This window comes from Labrus bergylta, chromosome 21, assembly GCF_963930695.1.
Source record: "Labrus bergylta chromosome 21, fLabBer1.1, whole genome shotgun sequence".
Taxonomy (NCBI): domain Eukaryota; kingdom Metazoa; phylum Chordata; class Actinopteri; order Labriformes; family Labridae; genus Labrus; species Labrus bergylta.
In genome coordinates, this window is record NC_089215.1 from 8,329,031 (window position 1) to 8,349,901 (window position 20,871).

The 20,871-nt window shown below is 40.5% G+C and overlaps 1 protein-coding gene across 2 annotated transcripts in view; it reads right to left on the reverse strand.

Moving 5' to 3' along the window:
* LOC109996044 (A disintegrin and metalloproteinase with thrombospondin motifs 14) overlaps positions 1-20,871 on the reverse strand; it is a 44,114-nt gene that overhangs the window by 8,323 nt on the left and 14,920 nt on the right. The window contains exons 4-14 of one of the 2 annotated variants that reach the window (XM_065949750.1): positions 19,888-20,084; positions 12,265-12,348; positions 10,284-10,431; positions 6,629-6,734; positions 4,012-4,155; positions 3,766-3,898; positions 2,987-3,100; positions 2,705-2,853; positions 2,078-2,250; positions 1,739-1,872; positions 294-417 (exon numbers count right to left, since the gene is read on the reverse strand). In XM_065949750.1, coding sequence (XP_065805822.1) covers positions 294-417; positions 1,739-1,872; positions 2,078-2,250; positions 2,705-2,853; positions 2,987-3,100; positions 3,766-3,898; positions 4,012-4,155; positions 6,629-6,734; positions 10,284-10,431; positions 12,265-12,348; positions 19,888-20,084 — 1,506 coding nt within the window. Of the gene's footprint in view, positions 1-293; positions 418-1,738; positions 1,873-2,077; positions 2,251-2,704; positions 2,854-2,986; positions 3,101-3,765; positions 3,899-4,011; positions 4,156-6,628; positions 6,735-10,274; positions 10,432-12,264; positions 12,349-19,887; positions 20,085-20,871 lie in introns of both variants that reach the window. The other variant, XM_020649985.3, reaches the window with a different exon arrangement.

Genomic DNA, 20,871 nt, shown 5'->3' on the forward strand with positions numbered 1-20,871 from the left:
CAAGACACAGAGACACAGCATGGTCACACTGGGGGCTACACATAAACACAGGGCACTGAATGTGAGCTGTGATAGCAGCCAATTATTTGTGAATCAAAACACTGACACAAAGTTGGCTCCTCTGTTTGCTCATAAGTAGGATACCAGTCGTGCTAAAACATAGAAGATTTGGATGAAGTCATATTCTTTTTTATCGTTTTTTTTTAGCTTTAATACGGAAAGTCGCTGCATTGAATGACACCTGTGAAGGAAAGTTGAGTTCAAGCTGATTTGTCCACTCAGCGGATAATTACCGTTCTTCTTGGGCGTCTTTGTGAGTGTCAGCTTCACGGTGCGACAGTGGGAGTTGTCCCCCTCGCACACTCCACATTTGTCCTCTTGTTTGTAAGAGCCGACTTCCTTGTCGCAGCCAACATGCTGTGAGGACCAAAGGATACGGCAGTCAATCAATCAGGCCGGTGCTGTGTCTGACTTTTATAAAGACAGAGATTACTCTTCTGGGAAAACAGCATGCATCTGGTTTGATGTCTGGTTAGTGATGACGCATAACAGAAAGCAGACATCACAAGAATAAAGTCTAAACACATAAAAGCAGCCAGCCTGCAACAACGAAACTCTCAACTTTATCTTCAAGGATTGTAACATTTAGACAAAGCCATGTATGTGAATGTTTTTGTGCTGGAGCAGAGATTACAGCTCACTGACATTTGAATCATCATTATTATGATTTATTTATATCTTTAAAGCACTGCAGCATAACTGTATTCAGTTGAATTTATTTGGCCTGTTTTTGAGTTATTGAAATCCCCAAATGCCTCGAGACGGTAATTACAAATGAACATGTTTCAAATGAAAAGAAAACCTGCAGTCAAATATACGACATGAGTTCTACAATTCTACAATTCATATAGCAGACGCTTTTATCCAAAGCGACGTACATCAGAGAGTAAGTACTCTAACTAACACACTCTGGGTCTTTAGCTTTTTCTTAAAGATGCAGAGGGACTCTGCGGATCGAATGGAGTTTGGAAGTTTGTTTCACCACCGGGGGGCAACAGAGGAGAAGAGTCTAGTTAGAGTTTTAGGACCCTGTTGTGAAGGTTGGATCAGACGCCTTTCATTGGCAGAGAGTAGTGGCCGGGAGGGAGTGTAGACCTGGATGATGGAGTTTAGGTAAGGAGGAGCCGTTTTTGTTGCTGTTTTGTAAGCGAGCAGCAGAGTTTTAAATTTGACACGAGCAGTAACTGGAAGCCAGTGTAAGGAGATGAACATGCTGCTGCATTTTGGTTCATCTGCAGGGGTTTGATAGTGCATGTAGGATGTGTGGGAGTTCATGTGCACGGGTGGGATTACAAAATGTAAAGCCTCCAGTTCTCATAGACGGTATTTGTTGTGCCATTTTGCCTTTGTTGGAAAGGACAGCTAGAGACAGGAAATGTTGGGAGAAGACAGTTGGTGATGCCATGAAGGAAAGGGCCGAGATCGGATCGAACCCACGGGCGATGCGACGAGGACTATATCCTCTGTACATGGGGCACGCAACATAACCACTAGGCTATCCGACACCCCTGAAAACTGAGTTTTAAATTACACACTAATGAAGTGAAAAAGTAACACATAACTATTGACATGAAAACTTTTTGGCATTATTATAGATTCTGATCTCTCACGAGACAAATATAATTCTAAACAGTGTATAAGTACATTTATTTAGGTATACATACTATAGAACACATACCAAACATTCTCCTCGAGCGCACACGCTGAATGGTTCTGAATAGCTGCAGTGCGTCCCATCATGCATCACCTGGTTCATGAACACCACCTCTCCTGTTTCCTTTGACTTACAGCTCAGCTCACACTTACGAGCCTCTGAAATACACGAAGCACACACCCACACACACCTGGGTTCATACGAGAGTTGTAAGGACCTGAAAAAAAGACCTCAGCAGGACACAGAAGACTCTTAAACCTGAGTCTAAATCTGCAAAGATCATTATCTGTCCACTTGTGCCGCGTGAAGAATTTAAGCCAAAAAGACAACTTTGAGAGAGACAACTTTGCTCTTTATATTCACCATCTGGGTGCTCATACGGTAGCCAGGTGTGCTTGATGTTTTTGTGGTATTTGTTGCTCCTCTGGACGCACTGTTGAGCACGGAAGTCCTCGTAAGGTCCAGCACACTCCTCCGTGTTGCACATCTGGTAGTCAAAAGTAGAGCCAGGGCAGTCTCGACCACCGTAGGCAGGCCTAGTGGATGAGAAAAACAATCGATTGCATGAAAGATGCTTCACTTCTTCATTTCTTTCTTAACGTTTTAAAAGCTTGTCTCTCAAGGTATAAATCAGGAGATCATTGAGGATATTTATCCTCGAACAAATCGCTCTCAGCAGCTTTTGTATCAAAGATCAGAATTCAGAAGGTTCTGATGAAAACAAAGGCTTCGAGACATTCAGTCAGAGTTAACTATTGGACTTAAAAGTATCTTGAGTTAAATAAAAGTTTCATCATAGCTACACATTCTTCCACACTTTCAAGTCTTTCAAGTTTCTGTTTACTTCATAAAAGCTTGTTTTGGATCCCTGCTGTTCAGAGCTTCATTCACACGTTAACAGTTACGTCATCATACGCTGGATGTACACACAGATCATAAACTCATAAACTCTTACGCCTATAAAAGTTTCCTCACTGCCACGGTACTCACGTTGGGTTGTTGCACTGTCGGCTGCGGGAGCGGACGCCGCCTCCGCACGTCCTGGAGCAGGAGCCGAACTTTGACCAGGAGCCCCAGCTGCCATCGTGGCCCTGAGGCTGCTGGCTGGATCTCCAGATGCAGTGTCCCTTAAAGCACCACTTAAAAAAAAAAGTGACAAAAGAGAGGACAAAAGTTGAGAGTAATGACAATGACATTAGAAATAATGTCATACCTTTCAAGTAACATGACGTAGTGTACATAGCTCAAAGCCAAATTGCAGACATTTCCTACCTTTCCGGGTGCGCACTCTGTTCCATCAACTGGAGGACCTTTTTTGGTTTTACAGAAGTACTGATTATCGGGGTGGCTGCACCACAGCTGCTTGCAAGGGTCGTATGTTCGAAACTGAATGAGAAAAAAGCAACCATTCAAATCTTCAGTCATTCTTTTCTATCTTATGATTATTATTATTAAAATAAACTACAATTTCCTCCAAGCCAGTGTGGTGCTTTCTTTGGAAAAGTCTGAGTTTCTTGCTGTATCTTTTCAGGGTCCTGATATGTATTACAATGTGATGCTCATGTGCCAAAAGATGAAGTATTTCCTTATTTGTGAAACCCATACTAAAGTACAACTTCACAAGAAGCTCCACATTCCTAATTTTTCTCTTTATTTTCATTCATTTATAACTATAGACTAAAATAACAACTTTATTCGCTCACGCCTTTATTCTCTCAAATTTACAGCTTTATTCTCGTATTTTTAAGACTTTATTCTCATAAATGTACGACTTTATTCTTGAAGATGGATGACTTTAATCTCCCTGATTTCCCCCCTTAATGTGGCCCTAAAACTCCTTCGTACCCTGTATTGATAAGAGTTTTTCTTTTACTTCTTTATCTTTGTTCATGTCTTTAGGTGAGGTACTGAGATAAGCCCACAGTGGGTTTCTACCTTAACAGCACTTGTGATTTATTTGTATTCACTTTATTCTCTGTCTGACTTCTCTTTTAACAATGTGCAAACTAAAAAATAAATAAATAATTCTTTTTGATTTGTGAAGGACTCACAGCTGTGCACATCTTATATCCAACGCCAAAATCAAAGCGGCACTGTTCGTCCATTGAATAATTGATTCCAGGGAGCTCGGGAAGCTTGGGCCACTTATGTTCAAAGGGATCATCTAGCAGGCAGTCGTAGGAGCTGAGAGAGAGAGCATAACAAATCAACAGCTTCACATATAAGCCGTCCAGCAATGACCCTGTAGTTGGAGGATGATATATAAGAAATGATGTACTGTGCGAAACAGAACCTACTGGATGTATCGGTTGAGCTCCTGCTTGCTGCAACGTGACCAGTGATAGCGATGGAAAGCTGCTTGGACAAGAGGAGCCATGATGCTACCCATGCTGGTCTCATCTGCACAACGGTTACCCTGCCCATCATGCTCCATGCCGAGCCTGATGGGAAGGAAAAAAGGTTTATTGATCAGGAGGCGCACAAAATGTATGGGAAAAAAAAAAAACAGATGCAGATGAAAATAAACTAAAAAAAAAGATCTGTCGAGATTTTCAATCTTGTGGAGCAAAATGCACCATAAAAATAAAAAAAAGAAGGTTGTTCTAGCTTTCATGACAATTTTTTTTTTTTTCTTCCAGAGGTGGTCAAAAGACTTCTAACCAGGAGAACCTTGTTAAGATTAAAGTTCTCTCTTTCAGAGTTTTTCTGGCCAAGACAGACAGCCGCACAGTGAGCAACCATACATACAAACATAATACAAGACAGAACACTGTAAAACATGAAAAGACACAAAATAACAAGGCCGTGAGTTTGAATCTGTCTTCAGCCCTTTGTCTTCCCCCATTCTCCCAACACTCTCTATTGCTCTTCAGCTGTCCTATCCGATAAAGGAAATGGACTTGAACTTATATAGCGCTTTTCTAGTCTTCCGACTACTCAAAGCGCTTTTACACTGCATGTCACACCTACCCATTCACACACTGATGGTAGTGATCTCTATGTAGTATCATCCATCAGAAGTAACTAATCCCATTCATACACCGCCACTGAAGCAGCAGGAGCAATTCAGGGTTAAGTGTCTTGCCCAAGGACACAACATCAAATCTATCAAACCCTCTCTTGGAGTGTACTAGTTTTTTTTTGTTTTTTTTACCAATTTCTTTGAGTTCTGATTATTTAGCTTTTAGGGTTGCATATTTCACAGCTAACACCTTTAATACATACAAAATGTACTCATAACAACTCCAGGACCAGTGGATGTGTCTTTACAATGAATTTAGCCCTGGATGACTAACAGTTTTCTGTTACTACTACCTTCATAAGTAGTAGTTCAAAACATAATGTACTTATTATAGAATAAGCCTTTGTAGAGCAACCAGACAACATTCAATGAATCAGGGTCTCCTGCCGCGCATGTTTAAATAGAAGTGTTTAATGACTTTAGGAATGCCCTTGGTGTGTAGTTCTTTTGTAAGGCATATACTGGTCATCTCTTTGTCGTCATGTTTCCTGTCTGAAGTCTTTCAATATTTAGCAGTGCTGCCGGGTCAACAAAGCACTACAAAATCAGTCAACCCCAGTCATTATCAGAGAGTGGATGTTGTTCAGTAAGGTTGAAATCACATTCACTCGGAGCGTCAGTCACACTTGTTGAAGAGGTATCAAAGCAGGGACAAGCATAGCATTGAGTCTGTCAGCAGATGAAGGGGTTACTGACATCTTTCTTATGATCTTTTGTGCGACATGGCAGTCAATCAAGTGAGTTTTTTTCCAGATTCATGCCACAGCAGGCGGTGCACTTCACAGAGATGACCTTGTCAGCCTTTTTAGCACCATCGGGGCAGAGGAAACGTGTGAAAATGGTGGAAATTCACTTGTGATTCAAGCTAAAGATCACAAAATCAATACATACTGTAGAAAAGACGCAGCCTGTTGCTGGACTATTCAGTCACTATGAGTGAGATGAAGAATGGATCAAGTCATAGAATACACTTTTATCCCAGATCTAGAAGACAATTAGCTTTATTAGGGGTTTTACCTCTTAGGTAGCAAATGAGGATTGGATTCAGCACAAAAAAAAAAGAGTAGTTTAAAGATCAGTAGACAACATGAAATATCTGATGAATCAGGATATGTAAATCCAAAGCAGTCTCCTGGACTTCATAGTTTTCTACAGTCAATGCTAAGAACACATTAATAATGTATTGAGGTTGGATTCCCAACGCGAATAAAACTTAGATACTTAGATACAGCTGTTTGGCTACATGTTACTGCGAATGCTTTATACTAAAAGCCTAGTTACAGGAGTCCAAATGGCAATGTGTATGATATTTTTGGAAATAATTGTGTTCATTACTCTTTTAATATAAATTGTAAAATCCAAAAATTCAGCTTCTTCATTCTTCAGTGGTCACACAGTATTTTCATGGATTATTTACGAGACCATTTTAAGTATTGAATAAAGAATGTGCTAGGTGGCTTCTTCATTAGGTGTGTCAAGTAAAAGCTCATGAAATCTAGTATATCCCTATCATAACATCTACCTTTAAGGTGTTCCCAACTAGGGCTAATTGCTCAAGTTGGATTTGCGTAAATTACATTTAGAGGTGCTTCCCCCCCCCCCAGATGTACCTGGGTATAGGTTGTACTGTAATACATGTGGTTTATGTTCTTCCTACTTACACACTTTTCATAATGTATTTGGTTTGTTTTCCAAAAACAGCGCTGAATAATCTCATCTTGTCTGGCTGAGTAACTGCTTGCATATGTTGTTTTATAAAGACAACAGAGCCCAGTCAAACGTCTCTCTGTGCCGTGATTACAGCCTACAGTTACTGAGGAAAGCGATCGCCTTAATTGGAGGCAGTCAAGACTCATGCCGGTTTGCTTTTCCATTGTCATGTCTTTACTCACACATGGCCGGTTTCGTGAGCGACCACAAAGGCCGAGGAGAAGCCGTCCTCGTGGTTCAGAGTGCAGCTCCTCAGTGGGTGGCACATCCCTGTCACTGGAGCGTAACCTGGGCAACACAAAGACCACACAGACCTAATAATCAAGAATCAGCGTGAAGGTCGTGACATTCTCGCTGATGATCCACGTGGAAAATTGCTCTTCATGTGACATAAATGGAGTTTAGAGAGTCTAAAAATGAGACTGTGGTTTCAGTCACTGTGAAGATCTCAATCTTTTTCTTAGTGCACTGCTGTTCCGACACAATCTGGAGTTCAAACTGGCGGATGGAGACACCACAGACTGTGACGCTGCTGGTAATGTCTGATAGACTCATATGTTCTACTGTTATCTGATGCAGAAGGCTGCACTCAGCAGGCTCAAAATAGTCAAACACACACACACCTGAGGTGAGAGACAGACAGAGGGAATGCCCCTTATAAATCACACAACAGTGACTTCTGTCCAAGTCATTTGATCGTACAAGAGACATGCTCTAAGATGAGTGCTGATAGGGTATGACAGCACTGAGTCTTTTAACTACATCAGGTGTTCAAGGTACCCTTCAATAAATTACAGCAAACGTTGTGTTTGTCATGAATAATCAATTATATGTGCCATAAAAGCACAACGGTCAAATCATTAAGTCAGCCTCTTGTACAACTGTTGTATGAATGCAATATCACACTTGATGTTTTCTGCTGTTGAACTCAATATTAGTATGGCTGTGATTATAGTTAACACTTCGCCTACAGCCTCATGCCTACAACTTTTTAACATCCTACTGATTTTCAGAACTGCACTCCCTTTAGTGCGATGTTGCTAAGCTAACCTGATACATCATATAACCATGTTCAGAAAAGATGAATGCAGTACGTCTTATTTTAGATGTGAGAGCCTCTAAAAAGAACATTCGGATACTGACTACGCTATCAGAAAGAAAATGTCCTCAAAGCAACTTAATAAATTCACAGCATATACTTTGTAAAGTTTGAACAGGTGGAAGAGGTATGACGCATCTTTTGCTGACAGCTTGCCAATTGATCGTATCATTATTGTGCATGGAGACAGACCAACAGTAAACAGCGAGCTCAGAAGCCTCTCGCAGTGTTTCCCAGCAGCCATCTGCCCAGCATCAAAACATTTCACACAGTTCACCATCTTTTTTAAGCAAAGCAAAAACATCAAACAAAAACTCGATCAAGAGGTGTGCAGCGATTCAGCTTGGTGCGCTTGGTTTGGATCAGGAGCACGCTTTTTTCTTTTTTTTTTCACCTTTTTGGCAGCTTTCAGATAATTTCCATGCTCTCTGACCATCAGAAGACATTTTTTTGGCATGCAGGTAAAAAGCAGAAAATGCAGCAGACAGACAGCCGGTGATGGAGACATGTATGTCAGGTGATATAGTTGATGATGGTAAAGAGAAACATCTACAGAAAGTAATATGAGTCATAGCAGAGTGGTTCTTTCCTGCTACGTGATGATGGGAAGTGCTTTATGAAAGCCAGTTTGGACCCAAATTGCTGAAGGTTCTATTCATGACGAGCAACACAATGAACATACATGAAGTGACACAAAAGAAAGCGAGCATAACCCTTTGTCTAAAAGGCAGATAAAAGGAATTAAAGATGCACGTTGCATTCTCATGAAGAGGCCAGTGGGAGCTTTGCACATTGAAGCGATAAAGGTGCAGCAGCAGAAGCTAGGGGCAAAAAAACAACAACAATTTTCTCGACTGCTGATGTGCCGAGAGAAGTCAAGTGGTCTTCCTGCAAGGTCGAAAATACATAAACACTGAACATTAAAGGAGCAATATGTAAGATACTGAATTAAATCATAATATGACCCTACTAAAACAACAGATATGAAGGAAGCTATGTTGAAAAGCTCGCCTCTCTGGCAACGATCCAGCAGCCAGTATGTCCTCCTTCTAAGTTTCCATTCTGGTCCAGAATGGTTTGTTTGCCTGGCAAACCGACAGGTGTTGCAGCGGGCAAGCGATCTGGTTCAGATATAACTGATTGTACCCGACCCAAAAAGCCTCAGCATTTTTCTAATAACCTCCAAGGCTAGAAACGTGGTCAAACTAGGATCAATATTGGAGATGCGTTTTGAAAAATAGAGAGAGGTTAGAATCTTTCAATATCGATGCAGAGCTGGCTGAACACTGAAGCTTCCCTGTACATACTGAGCAGTAGACACTAGGGAGGAGGGGGCTCTCGCCAATGTTTTGAATTTGGACTGTAGTACCCATTTTAAACGCTAGGTGCCAGAGTTACATATTGCTCCTTTAAGGGTGAATAATAAGTCAACCAATTAAGTAACAGTGCGTTTTGTAAGAGTAGACAAACTCATTAACAGTAAACTTACTTTATTCTGCATTGACACATGGGACTAGACAGGGTTGCACTGTGACCTTTCAACCCCCCTGCCACCCCAAAGCACCACCACACTCAATAAAAGAACCTCTGTTCAACGCACCAAGGTCTCCCTCCCTTTGTAAGGTATTTACTCCTTAGTGGTAAGGAACCATTATTATCTTTATTTGCTAATGGCCTATTACATGTATCAGACCAAATCAGAAACATTCATTACATACATCCAATTTCTCAGACTTTTACTCATTCTCGGGGTCGAAGTCAAACCATTTCAACTCCACTCAAGATCCAATAAACAGCCTTGAACTACATCTCTAGTTAATTGATATTCCCTTTAAAAAATCAACTTCAAGTGTGGTTCATACCGTTTCATTATTATTTGTTCGGCAGCTTCTCCATGAACATAAACAGATTTTCTTCTTTTTTTATCACACTGCCAAAGATATGCATTTGGATAGAGAATCTACCATCTCACACCTAAACTTTGACAAGGGCGTGTGATGTCTCCTCGTGACCCCCGACACACAGCACCACAGCAAAAGGTGCCATAGCAACCGGGCGTTGTTATGAACACAAAACAACGGTAGCTATGGCAACATGCAGAGTTGTGACAAGCAAAACAGGTAGCCTCAGGTCGTCCTCCAAACATGACACTGGTGCTTAAAAAAGTTAAAAATACACTCAGTTATTGAACTTGGGCTCAGAGGATGTTTGTTCATTCTGCACCGAGTTGCTCTGGCGTTTAGGGCTGCTCACTTCAAATTTTGTTTTGAAGGGCTGGAAAGAAGAAATACAGCATGAGTCAAACTCGAAAACTCACAGAACATGTATGGTACAAAACTCCTCCTACAGATTGCATACATGTGTTATTAGGAATGAAAGTTTATCCTTCAAACAACATTTTTTGGTATGTAATAAAAAACTATCACACATTTCTGATTTTTGTCTACATGCCAAAAACCTCCTTCGACAATATCAGACGTTGTTTTTTCATATCCAGGGTGGCATCAATGTCAAGTCAGCAAGGTTTTGGAAAGTTTCTCAGTATTTATTTTTGCTGTGAGGTCAGCGTCCGGAGAATTGGTTTTGTGAACTCAGCTGCGGCTTCCACTTTTTTTTTTTTTGTCTCTAATCGACCTTACCTGGGCAAGACTTGAAGCCAACCCCTTTGTGAATGGAAGCAGATATCAGCACTCACTCTGCACAGTCCTCGATCGAGAAAAATACAGTACCTTGCATACCTGCGGGACCAAAATCTTGCCTTGTGAGGAAGATGGCGTGATCGTGGTACTCGGCATGGTCGGGGTCCCGGCGCTGCTGCGTGTTGGCCCATCGGCACACCTGCTCCAGGCTGCGGGATGGGTTGCCACGCTCGATCAGACTTATAGACTGCAGAAAGACAAGGAACAGGGAGATGTCGATATGTGGTTCAAATTATCAGCTCCTTCCATGGGAAAAACTTCTCATCATTTTCCTTCCCCTGAAGCGTGCATAGCCTTTCACTTCATAAATCCCAGAATAAGCTAACTTTCTCAGCACACTCAATTTCCTTTAATGTTTTAAAATCTTGGTAGAGCAGCAGCACGGCCATTGACTATTCTGCTTTCTTGTTATACTGTTTCATGTCTTCATCAGATGTTTTCACCCGAATATGACTTGACTTTTTATTGAATAATAGTGGTTTGTAATTCACATGAGCTCTTAATTCTCCTTTCTTTGGCATCTGAGGTGGCAGAAGTATGCAATAAAGCTAAATTTGAATATAAATCCCACTTAATGGAAGTGTCCACTAGACAGATAAAAAATACATTTGTGAAAGACACATAGAGTGCAGATCTTTGTTCCCATCTGATGCCCAAAGCGTCTCACACAGGACCACATTTTGCATTGCGAAACACTAAAAGTTGCTGTATGTGTGCTCATCTATTCCCAATCTGGCAGGCGGCTTCAAAACCAACTGGTGACTGCAGACAGATGACTTCCAAATGGAAACTGTTGCAGGAAACTGAAAAGGCCTGACAAATATCAAGTAGACATGGAACGCACTTTCCTGTTTGACTGGCGTGTTGTGAAAAAGCATCCAAAGAAATCACCAGCAAAACTGAGGCTGGGATGAGCCAGCCTGTTGATGGATAACGTTGCTGCCCAAACAGTATTTTGTCAAACAACTGCTTTGGCACCTGGACTAGAAAAGCCAGATGCAATCAGGCAGTCAGATTAACAGGTGCTGACAAAGTGAGGGACATGCACTTGGAACAAAGTCCATCATTTTAGCATATATACATGAAAATTATAGTATATTTACCCCTTTTTAATAAATGTCTTGAACCCTGCTGAGAACAAAATTGTATGAAGAACCACTTTAAGCAGCAAATCAAACATGACTTAAAACAAAATTACAAAAGCTGTATAGGTTTTGACTTTGACGGAAAGACTAACAGCCTACATTAAATGTTATTTCCTTGTGTGACGGGCTTATGGCATGGTTAAATGAAAGAAAATAATTTCTTCCTATGAAAAAGTTGTAAGGTTAAATGTAAGGTTTGTTCAAGCGAAAATTCCTTTCTTTTACAATCCAACATGGTCTCCACTAGATTGATTTTCAGTCATTACTTTCACACACATGTATGTGTTGTATAATAAGCAGAGATGAGGAAGGGATACGTTAGCAACAGAAGGAATGAGAAGATGTAGAACATGGATGAATTGAATGACTTCTATTTGGTTCTCTCCTCCGACTGATTTGTTGCATCCGTGACTAATTGGCCACATCTACTTGGTCTGTGCTAGCTGGGTACACAGTACAGATAACAGCACGTGTATATATGCTCTGAAGGAAGTTGTGAACATGTAACATGAAAATGTTGTTATTATGTCCCTCATTCAGCCCACACACTGAGTGATAGAATGTATTCCTCGTCGTCCTGGAAACACTGCTGCAAATGTCTCTTTGGATTTTCATTACTGACAAACTAAACTGTCGTGATTATATCCCTTGGTTGATGTCCTGTATTTATATTTCTTGATATTTCTACTTTGAAATAAAGTATAAAGTATTTATTTTCTATCGAAACCTGGAATAAAAAAAAATAAGCTTATTGATTTTTGTCTTCAGTCTGTAGTCTCTTTTTTTCATTCCAAACGCAATCTAACTTGTATTCACAGGGTGACCAGCAGAGATTCATTCATATGAAAATACGCTGGTCCTTGCACATGGCTCACCTGTCTGTAGCCGACCATTATCATGCGCACAAGGACGATGTTGATGTTGGTTCCCAAAGATTCATCGTGGTAGATTTCATCAACCTGAAAGGAAATGAACACAATCTCTCACTTGTCTGTTGGATGAAAGAAAATCGATACAAACTGTTAACAATAACAAGAACATACAAAAAGATTACATTATAGGAAACCTGTTTGGTCTTAAAGGAAGAATGTGTTACTTTTTGATCCAGTAGATGTCGCCCTTGAGCACCGGCATGAAACCGAAACAAACAGCTGTTTGTTTGCACCTCCGCCATACCGTCCAGTGAAAACATCTCCAACCCCCCTCCCCCCCTTCATTATCGTTTACGCATGCAAGTGGCAGACAAAATTGCGATTTGTCCAAGCTGCAATTGCCTGTGGCCTGCATTGTTGTGTTAGCTACTAAAGTTAGCATACTTGTGGCTTCAGATTGCATGTAAATTACACAGAATGACTGTGATCTAAAAAAAAAAAAAAAAATGCTTAAGTGACCTTTAAATGAGCAGTGAGTATGTGATTCTTCTTTTCTCTAGTCATGGAGTTTTTATACATGAGTGGGGGAGTCGGCTGTCCCGTCCATGGTAACATGGCTACGACAACAACACAGCGGGACTCGTGCTTCTCACTCATTGTCGACTGTCATGACTCAGAGAGACACTTACAGGGGATATACTTGATTTCTGCTATATTTATGTGTAAAATGCCGCAAACTTTTCCTTTAAGGAAGTGAATTAATACATTCAAAAGACAAGAACAAACCCAAGTTCAGATAAAGTCTAAGCAATAAAGAAAGCAGTCCTTTGTTGAACAAAACTTATGAAGTGTGTGAATTTTACAAAGGATACAGTTCTGTGTGCTAAATGTGTTTTTCTTTAAACTTAAAACTGAAGAGGTCGAAAGATGCTTTTTTATGGCCAAACTAACGTCACATCCAGCCTCTAATTTTATGGGGGGGCGCTTTGTTCAGAGACTTACTTCAAAGCGCACACTGTGTACAAATGTTTTCCACTCCAGTAAGTGTGTGGTGCTTTACATTCAGGCTTTTCAAAAGCAGGAAAAAAATAATAAGAAGAAAAGAGTGTGTAATATTGGTGGACACAGCTCTGCCAGGACTTGTCAAAAGGGAAGAGCTCTTTTAGTTTTCGAGTAAAGATAAACAGTACTTGAAGTTGTTTGTGCTCTTGGTAGGTAAACAGTTATGACGGCTTTTCATTTTCCCCTCTCCCTTTTTAAATCTGTATGGAATCAATGTGAGGAGCAAAGTGTTGAACTGCCCTCATAAAATTCAGGAGAAAACACTTTATGTTGTCAATCATGTTTGTGTGGTGTTGCTTTCACACTTTATACCAACATTAAGTGTCTCAGTAGCTGCTTAGTAACCATAAGGGAACTTTTTTTTTTTTTCATCTCTCACAACAAGAAACTGTGAACTGAGCGATACAGATCAGACATTGGTTATTTTTCTGTTTACGTCAAGCGAAACATACTACATACTTTAAAAGACCAAGCCTACAGAAGTGGCTCGAGGGATTATTACACAGTCTTGTCTTAGAAACACTCACTGTGATAATTAAGGGAAAACATTCTAAGCTCAAGAAAACATGGGGTTATTTTATGGAATTTATAAAAGGGGAAAATTATGTAAATGCCTGTTTGCCTTGATGAATATAATTTATGTGCGTTTTTCTTTCTTTCTTCATAATAGTGTTGTCCTTGAGGAATCTAATTTGTATTTCAAAATGCTTTGATGTATTGCCCTGTCAAAGCCTGGTATAGTAACTTGTCGTGGATGTTCTTAAGTGCACCTTAATTGTTGGTTTGTCTGGATAATTGTGTAGTTTTTGTTATGTTGAAAGTGTAATATTGAAAATCTCAATATCAACAAACACACTTGTTTAAAAAAAAGGGGGAAAAAAAAGAACTAAACACGTGTTCAATATTTCTTCTGTCATAACTCATGAGGACTTTTTATTTTGGACATACGGTGGTTATGGATTGTAATTAAAGTGTTGAATAAACTTGGTGACTCTTGCTTGGTAAACATGGAGACACTTACTTTTAGCTCCACGAACAGCCTTCACACATTTCTCCATGTGACTTCTGAACTTGAAACACGTGTTCTAAAACTGTCATTTTAAAAAGCACAGGGGGATGACACTGTGTGTGTCAGAATCATAAATCTAAGTTTCCATGTTGTGTTGCAAGCTTGTGAAATGATTTCCTGCAACAGCTGCACAACATTTATCATTATTTTCATAATCTGTGCAATATTTTTGTATTTCCTTCTCCTACTTCAGCTTCTCCCTGAAAGATCATGCAAAAAGTTCAGAGGACTCAAATAAAAAAATGAACCAAACATTCTGAGATTACTCCTTAATAAAGCGCTGTGTACACTGTATGATTTCAGGCTGACTCAGGTACTGTGTCAGAGTCCACTTGGTAGATGTGGAAGAGGGACATATAAGATGGACCTAGACAGCGTATGGTTGCCATGGTTGCTTCTTCTTCCTTCTGCTGTCCAGACCAGTGGGGGAGAGGGGAGGGGAGAGGAATTGTGCTCTGGCATGGTACAAAAAAATCGGGCCTAATTTGAAAATGACTAAGACCCGAGTCATACGACTCAGTCAGGAGGAACTTCAGCCCGATTGCCCGGCGTCCGTGGTGCAGTGTTGATGAGGTATGATGGCTGACCACCGTAAGATCAGCTGCTCCCTACTGGTCAGATGAGTTTCTGACGTGTTAGATATTTAGGTTTTTTACGACTGCACACAATCGCGCAAGTGTGAGCAGAGCCATGAGCCAATTTCCCGCCCATTTGAGCTATGCAATCAACCTCCTTCTGTGAGAGCTTTTCTGTTGAAAATTGCGAATGCAAATTCCAGATTTTACTTGTGAAGTGTGAGCTCTCAGTGTGTGCCCGACAATCAGACAATTGAACCCGTTTGCTAGGTATGAACAATCTTTCAAAAGCTGTGATTTGCTAATCCATAAAAGAGAGAAATAAATAAAAATGCTCTCTTAGTGATAATGGGGATAGAATGACAGTGATATTGATTGCACTAATTATAGAATCTAGTCAGCCGGTGTATAACCATGAACACTATTTTATGAAATGAACATCTCTATATTGCCCACTGGTTCAGATTGCTCACGTACATTCGCCATTCAGGTACTTTAGAATATTTCCCCTATCTCTCCTTTTTCTGACATCCTCTGCTCTGCTTTAGAAACTCTTAACCATCTTCAACTTCCTCCTCACTACTCCATCAGTTCTTCACCGCGCTCTAAAGGGCTAAGATATTTTGTGAATTTATTTCAGCTTTGCAAGGATCTATACTTACTGTATCTTTTTGTGCTAGGGAGCTTTGTAAATATGGCCCCATGACGCACTTTTGCAAGACACATCCAATCGCAGAGTTTTAAAAATTTAAACGATGAACTGTTTGACTGAAGTTAAAAAATTAAAAAGTAGACAAAATTAATAGTAAGACCTACAGCTTTTATAATCCCAATTTTAAATCATGGTATAACTGATTCTACTTAACAGCAAATTCAGCAAAGGCTTATGGGTACTGTAGTATTAACAGCTGTGCCAAAACTAACAAAACAAATGTTGGACATTAACCAGGAGTGTACTATGTTTTTGTATTCAAGGTCTATCCTCCTTCTCAACCAGTTTAAATGAGTCTCAGAGCTCACCTAAACGTGTCGGTGAAGTTTCTTGTTATAAATCCACTCTGATCCTATATTTTTATCATGCCTTTAAACCCCTCTATTTCAGCCCTGCTCAGAACAGGCAGATTCTGAGTCTGTAGCTTTAAATGCAAATGAGCTGTGTCCGACCACACCCCTCTCTGGAAGGGCTCAGGCTACTTTCTTGCACCATTCCCAATTGTTTACAGTGAGAATTCAGACTCGGAAGGCAGGACAAACCCCTAGCTGTGGGAGTGTCACCCACCTGGGGGGAGGGGTTACTGCCATTTGTGAAGTCACAAAGGGAAAATCTCCGAACGGCCTGTTTGAGCACATGTTTTCTGAAAAGAGGAGCAGGCAAAAGACTGAGAGGATGGACTGTTCTCATAATTGTGGAGTTTGTAGACAGACTAAGGACAAGTATTAGTGTTTGAAAAACATGGTAATTTGAATTTTGCAGAAAACACAAATACAAGCAACATTTTAAATTGGATATCAGATGTGGGAGTTCCAGAAGCAGATCTGAGGTTTTAAAGTTTCAGTTTTATTTGACATTAAATTAAAAGTTATGCCACCGACTCGAGCTCAGAAGTTATTTAACTGTCTTACTGTGTGGTTTATCTCATTAGATTTCGGTACAGATTTGCATTGATCTCTCCTTACTGTAGCAGCACAGCTTCTGACACCCAAGTCACATCTTTCTCACAGTCCTGCCTGAATTTTTTAACTCCACAATCAGTATGAGGTGCTCATTATCTTTTTTTTTTTTTAAAAACTCTCCCTTTCCCCTGTTGATTCTGCAACAACAATATTCAGATGTTTAAAACAAAGATATGATAATGTATTTGCTTCAGGCTAACAACAAAAAAGGCACCATGCTTTTAAACGTAACACTTAGAAGAACACCCCACGCCTTTATATTTTTCTCACATAAAAAAAATTCTAAAAAAACAACAAAAATGCTCTTTTTATGTTTCATGAGGCTGGTGACTCAAACAGTGACAGTGATATAAACTTTGTTACTCTCAGACACTCTACGACACGTAACGCTGATCCACCAAAGGTCATTGATTATTTGGTGTTGCTGAACACTGATTACTCAGAACAGCCTGGAGGGGTAAATCTGATGTGTTTGTAATGCTGTAGTAGAGGAAATTAAAAGATGTACCAACAAGTGATGCTCGGCTAAATAAAGGAAAACAACCCTGTTTTTTATCTACAGAATATTAACGCTCCTGTGACCAACTTTCCCTTGTGTAGATTTTGGCGACCTCTATTGACAGCACCGTCTTAGATGATAATGTCCTGTACATGTGTGGGTAGTGTCATGACGAAAAGAACCTTCACTGTGCTGTCTTTAGACGGTACATTACACTAGCATTATGAATCTTTGACATGAAAAATGTAGAAAAAGGCTGTTTCTGACACCTACAGCACAGCAGAGGTTTCAGAGATTACAAGTAACTTAATAGAAAAAGTCAATTTTTATGCTGAAAGTCTTTTTTTGCTTTTATAAATCATACAGACGCATCACTTTACATTTGAATCTGCTTCATAAAAACTCCAACCAGGAGCTTTAAGTAAAACGATCTGGATGTTGCTAAAAAAAAAAAAAAAAAATGTCTTCATTGTCAAAGCCTCATTTTATATTCCTGAAGTTTAATGTCAAGTTTTCTTTGCATTTTCTGATCAAAAATAAGCAGCAAAAGCGAAATATTTTTGATTTAGATTCATTTAGATGTACAGATGTTGTCTATTCTCATACTTGTGTTCTGATAAATGGCTGAGATGCCAAGGTACAAAACAGACAATGTTAGCAACATGGTCTGATGGTCGTCTCCAAGATTAACCAAACACAATTCAATCACGGCTTGGAGAGTCAGAGTGTTCCAGAATGTAGCACGCTCTCTCTTTTTCTTTTTCAGGGACTGAACTCCTTATGGGTAAGAGCAGCAAATGTCCTTTCTCCTAACCAGGTAGGCTGTCAGGTAACTTCACTAATTGTTATTTCCAAGAATAATGGCAGTGCAGAAACCAACAGGATTGAAACATTTCTTCTAGTTATTCTAAAACAGACACTATCTTTTATTCATGCTTTTCTGTTTCTGTCTTCATGCCGGCTCAGAAAGGACATTTCCAAAAGATTCACAGTGCTTCTCTTTGCTTTAAACACCAACAAGTGCCTGTGTCACTTAGCTTTCTCTGGCTAGAAATTATGACTGTGTGGAACAAAAGCTCTGTCAATGAAGGAAGGATATCTGGGCTTCAGAACAAATTTGCTCTGGGGGCGCAGGGTTACACCCAAAGGTATTTAAGCAAATATTCCATTCACAGAAGCCTATTCAGGTCAATAAATGCTGTAAAGAGTACTTGGGTGACCCCAAATTCTTCCAGATTTCTTACGAGCTGAAATTCCTCAAGCGGTCAATACTGACCTATATATATGTGTGTGCTTATGTTGGACACCTGACAAAGTGAAGCAGCTGAACGAGAACAGCATCAAAAATAGAGTCATAACAGTTCCATTATAGCATCATTTTTGTCTAGCAGGACTCAGGTCTTTGCTTTCTGACCTGATTATAATACTTTATGGCGAGTCCTGCTGAAGGGCGGGTTAACCCCACGCAGGCTGGGATAATGACAAAGCCAGGAGGAGCACACACACACACACACACACACACACACACACACACACACACACACACACACACAAACACACACGTACGCACATACTCAGAGGGCTGGAATGGGACTGCTGTAGCTGCAAAATGAGAGTAGCAGCTGTGTGCTGCAGGCGCTAGGTGTCCCTGGTTTGTGTACGGCATCACATCGACGTGGAGAAGAAAAAACCTGGTCGAACAACACGGCCATTGTGCGGCAGGCACCACAGCAGTCACCTTGGCTTTACACAGACAGGATGTTCAGTAATCAATCCCTCGGGGAGAGTTTCTCCAGGTGGTACTACACACTTTGCAGCCACGGAGCAGGGATTCAGAGGGATTTGAGTGGGCAGAGCGCTTTCAGACACAGCAAGCCTGTGGCTTACTCGTGGAACTAAACACTTAAGACCCTCGTTTGTTTAAACTCTGCGCACATTGCTCTTGTCTGATTCCGCTCAAAATGAAGGGTTTGAGTTGTACGGGTGTTACTTCAAAGAACTTCACTGTATGTCTCTCTAAGGATGGGTCAATTGAATCCTTAAAAACCTCCTTAAATTCACTCCTTCTGACTGATCTGAAAAACGTATTAGAGACCTCAGGAGCAAGCTCTCACAGCCACTCCAGAACAATCAGCCAAAGTCATTAAAAATCAAGACAGCTCACTCTGCCCAAGACAATTGAGGACAGATTGTAAATATAATATCCTATTTAAATAAACACTTCACTCCATGTAAGAAGACTTTGGCAGTGTGACAGGACCACTGGCGCTTGTTTCCACGCTCGCCCTGCACAGCTCCCACTCAACTTTCTAATTGGTCTAGTGCAGCTAATCAGACCACCATGCACGGTCCAAATGGTAACTGTTACAGAGTGAAACCAGCACCCTGTGAAAATCTGACTTGGGGGATTTGGGACCAGTAAGCAGATTATGGTGGTAGGAGCTGGTGGAACCCGTAATGAATTAGCAGAGAGTTTCTTTTTTTTCCTCCTCTCATCTGATAATCCATAAACAGCTAGAGACAGCTAGGGTCCAGGGACAAGTGTGGCAAGGTCTGTTATGAGTGTGAACAAGGTGGAAATATCTCCAAGGGTTGGTAAAAATTATTTCGCTAATTTATGATAGATTATAAACCAAACAATCAATAAATCCATTTAATTATCTGCATTATTCATGTGGAAATCCAGATAAACAAACAGCCGCCTGTGAGAATCTTTCATGCTAATTAAAAACAACAAAAACACTTACTATGTTCATGAGCGTGAGAACATAATTCTGCACATGCTCCTTGCCGTGGAAGCGCACCACCGAGTCGTCCACAGCCAGCAGCACCTCAATGTTGTAGTCGTCCTTCTTTGCGTGCCTCCTCTTGCGCTCGGACTCGGACAGTTTGTGTTCGACCAGATCCAGAGACGCAGGAAGGCTCGCAATCCCAAAGTCTGCAACTGCAAGAAAAATACGTGCGGGACATATTTGATTCCTCTTGACTTATTTTAACTCCCATTCTATGCAAGTGGCAAACCAAACGTGTAAATGTTCCAGGATGGACAGGAAGAACCCTTGGGGTTATTGACAGGACAAAAATCCTGGATGTTTTCTGAGTAGAGAAGTTCAGATACCACGTTGCCTTCCCAATGTCATTCCTGAAATGTAGACTCCAGTATTGGCCAAAACCAAATACCTCTCTAATACTTATGCAAATAGAACAACCGTATGCTGACATTTTGGTGGCTTTGAGTCACATAAAGCACAGTGCAAGCATATGTGTTAGCACAGTGTGGTGTTACATATGCTAGCATATGCTAGGAAACCTGTTTCTTTTTCGGGGATGTTAATTGGCTTTGGTATCAGATCTGTGCGTTGACTGACACACTTGCCGATATCTGTTCTAGGCAGTATCAGAGGATAACGCTGAGACTAGTATCCTTTAAGACTTTAAAGAGCTGATCACAAGAATTCTCTGTCACATTAAGCCTGCTTTAAGAGTGTTCATCAAGATCAAGAATCCCAGTGGAGTCAAACCAGCTTCATTCATGTCATTAAGCACTCCCTCTGTTTCCTGTATGTGCGAAAATATCAAAAAGTCTGACATCAATCTGTGAATCTGTGGCTCTCAGAGTTGAAACACTTGAGAGTAGAAATAACTCGTGAATTTGGATTTGACAGAAACATTGGATGCAGAGCGATGATTTGAAGAACTTATTTTTGCATTTGACATCTTGTCTTTTTACT